General features: G+C 36.3%; 1 protein-coding gene across 1 annotated transcript; it reads right to left on the bottom strand.

Moving 5' to 3' along the window:
• Positions 1 to 592: 592 nt before the first annotated feature.
• LOC149558798 (7-deoxyloganetin glucosyltransferase-like) lies at positions 593 to 2,617 on the bottom strand. Its single transcript, XM_089832856.1, has 2 exons — positions 2,028 to 2,617; positions 593 to 1,641 (listed from the first exon to the last, which is right to left on the bottom strand). Exons 1-2 carry the CDS (start codon positions 2,515 to 2,517, stop codon positions 755 to 757), a joined length of 1,377 nt encoding a protein of 458 aa, XP_089688982.1. The 5' UTR covers positions 2,518 to 2,617; the 3' UTR covers positions 593 to 754.
• Between the last annotated feature and the right edge of the window lie 905 nt (positions 2,618 to 3,522).

Genomic DNA, 3,522 nt, shown 5'->3' with positions numbered 1-3,522 from the left:
AATTGTGTTTTATTATTATATTATATTCAATCATTTAATCATTTACCCTTCCTTGCCATTATATTCCAGCCCCTTTACACCTTACCATATGACATGGCATAGTAATGTCGCTGAGAACAGTGCTGAAAGAAGACACATTATACCAAATGAAAACAGTGATTGAGCAATCTGACGGTTCCCAAGCCTTCTAGGGTGGTCTATGCCTCTTATCGGTTTCTGACCATTGATTTACAAATTCAGGCCACTAATTTCAGACGAGGGAACGCCTTCAGCCTAATTAGTTTACAAAATAACATAAAACAGCTATTCCTTCGGAAAGTAACGTAAAACAACTATTCTTGATCGCTTAGAATAACTTTATTGATATTAGTTTGGAAAATAACATAAAACAGCTATTCCTGATCCCTCATACCAACATTATTGAAATTAATGAATAATTCATACACGTACAAGAAAGCAGAGTTGATGCGTATGAAATTTATTTTGTTTGATAATGAACGGAGCAACCCACATATTTGGATCAATTCCTACGTGTACGGTGAATTTAAACATATACAACTACTTATACATATACAAATACAAATGGGAAGTCTAATGAAAAGAAAAGCAGTTAATTATCAAGCAATTCTCCAAATCCATATGATTTGTTGACGTTATACTAACATAGCGCTCTGTTACTTTAGCCAACCGTTGTACGTCAATGTAACTTTACACTGCACGGTATGTAACAAGAGCATACAAAGACTAACCAAATCTAGTCTTTTCCTTGCATTATTGCTAAAATCTTCTCTAAATTATTGTAAGATGATCCCCCTTTCCTGACTGCTTTAATAGAAGCGTCTTTGTACTCACCAACCTTTCTCCTCATTTCTTCCCCTTCTTCCCCTTGCATCAACCTCCTCACCTTCTCTTCCACATCTCCCCTTGTCACATCAGCATTCAGTGGAATCCCAATTTTCCAAACATGGCAGACAAAAGTCCTATTAATAAATTGCTCTGCATAGAAGGGCCATGAAAGCATGGGCACTCCTGCACAGATGCTTTCTAATGTGGAGTTCCATCCATTGTGCGTCAAAAATCCCCCCACGGAGGGATGAGAGAGAACTTGTATTTGAGGAGCCCAACTCACAAAGAAACCTCTTCCCTTGACTTTCTCCAAAAACTCTGGAGGGAGAACAGCAGAAGATCCCTGAATGAGGTCTGGACGAATAGCCCACAAGAAGGGCTGCTTGCTCGCCTCTAAACCCCATGCGAACTCCAAAAGCTCTTTTTCAGAGATGACTGCCATTGTTCCAAAGCACACATAAATAACAGAATTGGCGCCCTGATCATCCAGCCATTTCATGCAGCTTGTTTCCTCACTCTTTTCCTCTTCGGCATAAAGTAAGAGGGGGCCTACGCTGTACACAGGAACCCTGGCCTTTACTGTGTCTATAATTGGCCCTTCTAGCTCTTCAAATGTATTAACTACCATAAAATCAGCTAACAGAGCAGCCTGGCATTGGCTTTCTAAAAATTTGAATACATACGTGGCACCATCATAGTAGAAGCTTGGCACATCTATCACATGCATGGTGGGCATTGCAGGAATGCAGCTGATCTCTTCTTTTTCCAAATATCCGTTTGTCAAATAACTTTTATCTGTACATCATATGACAAATTTTTTTCAGTTTTGAAATCTATTGGGAAAACAAATTCATCCTTTTATACTAAATTGTGTAGTTTTTCAGAGAAATCTATTTACCTGGGTTTCATAAATAGCAAATTACAAGAAAATAATTCGTACATATTACATTTAAATAGGCATTAAACCCTTTTAAAAGAAGATTATGTGTGTAGGTACTACTCCAAAACAAATTACTTAAACATATCAAATATCTTATAATTTTAAACCCACCTAACTTAATATCCACCAACCCGAAATAACAAATGAAGGCGCTTCACCAAACGGATTTTGCAAGCAAAGACATTCAATTACGCTGCATCAAACACATTTGTTTTCCATAAAGTGAAAAAAAAGAGCATACCTTTGAGAGGAATATATCCCTTCTTCATGAGAAGAGGCATTGACAGGTAAATATTGAAGCCACAAGCACTTGCAGTATAGAAGTACACTCCAGGAATTCCCAATCTCTCGGCTGATTTTTGAGCCCAACTCATAAGCCCATTATAAATAATGCAACTCAAAGGAGGGACATCTTCCTTGCTCTTCAACTTATCAATCACTTCTTCGAAACGGAGGGGACAATTAGTGGCAATGGATTCAATATACTCGTCTGGATTGCTGGTTCGTCCGTCCTCAGGAGGCAGCCCATCTGCAATAGTTTCGAAGGTGATGCAACTCATGGACTGGATCGATCCAGATTTCCACATTTTCTCATGCATGTATTCAGTAATAATAAAAGTAACGTACAAGCCCTTGGCAGATAAAACTTTGGCAAACTGTATCATGGGGTTAATGTGGCCCATAATTGGAAAGGCCAACATTACGACATGGGGTCTATTCTTCATCTCCATTTTTATCACCCAAAATGAAGAAAGAAGATCAACTTTGAAGAAGTATATGAGCTTCTGAACCTCGGCAAGATGATTTATAGTACAATCAAAGTTAACGAAGAGTTTCAGAAGCAAAGATTATGATTATGATTATAATATTGCTATCATGATGAGGGATGCTGTGACGCAAACTAGATTTACTCGAGTGAAATCGAAACCGCCAAAGTTAATTATGACGTTCGAGAATCTTCTAGTGAAATGCGTTATCGAAACTATCGAAGTTAATCATGAAATTTACAAGCAAACATTATAAATATAATAATTATAGTATAAGGTGAACATTGGAAAGAAAGATACATTATAGAAACGACAATTTGAGTGGACCCTTGGTGAGATGGGAGTGCAGCGTAGTAACTTTGCATCCATACGTTTGCAGGCTCAATATGGGAGTCTTTTTCAAGTCCAATAAAATAATAAGCGAAAGAGCCATCAACGCGTCGTCGTGTGTCGTCCACGCAGCCCCAGCCCGTCTACACGGCCTGACCGTGCCCACCAGTCCTTTCCCCGCGATAGACACTCTAGTGTAAAATATTAAATAATGCAAACTAAAACATACATCTTACCAAGTAGATCACTTTTTTCTTGCAAATATATTCACATAAAATTTAAAGACGCTCATCTAAATTATTTAGTATTTAAATAAATTTTAGTTTCAAATAATATTTTTATATTTTATTTCAAATGTTAAAACTAATAATAATAATATACAAAAATAGTAATTTAACAAAGGAGAATCTAATATTTAAAAATATAAAATTTGAAGTTATAATAGTTAAATTAAAAAAATTTATTATTATGAAAAATAATTAAAACATTTAAAAACTATGGAATTGGGACATCATGACATCATGATCTGAACATAAAGATGACTTCACGATCTAAACCATCTCCTCCAAAGAGATAACATGCTCCATGCAATCATATCAAATAACTAATCATGTCTCAACTCTAATTTGGTAATAAAAA

The sequence above is a fragment of the Cupressus sempervirens genome, chromosome 5 (genome assembly GCF_028749045.1).
Source record: "Cupressus sempervirens isolate cs-2001-9-10 chromosome 5, ASM2874904v1, whole genome shotgun sequence".
Taxonomy (NCBI): Eukaryota; Viridiplantae; Streptophyta; class Pinopsida; order Cupressales; family Cupressaceae; genus Cupressus; species Cupressus sempervirens.
Note: the sequence above shows the minus strand (reverse complement) of the source record. Positions and strands in the feature narration are given on the sequence as shown.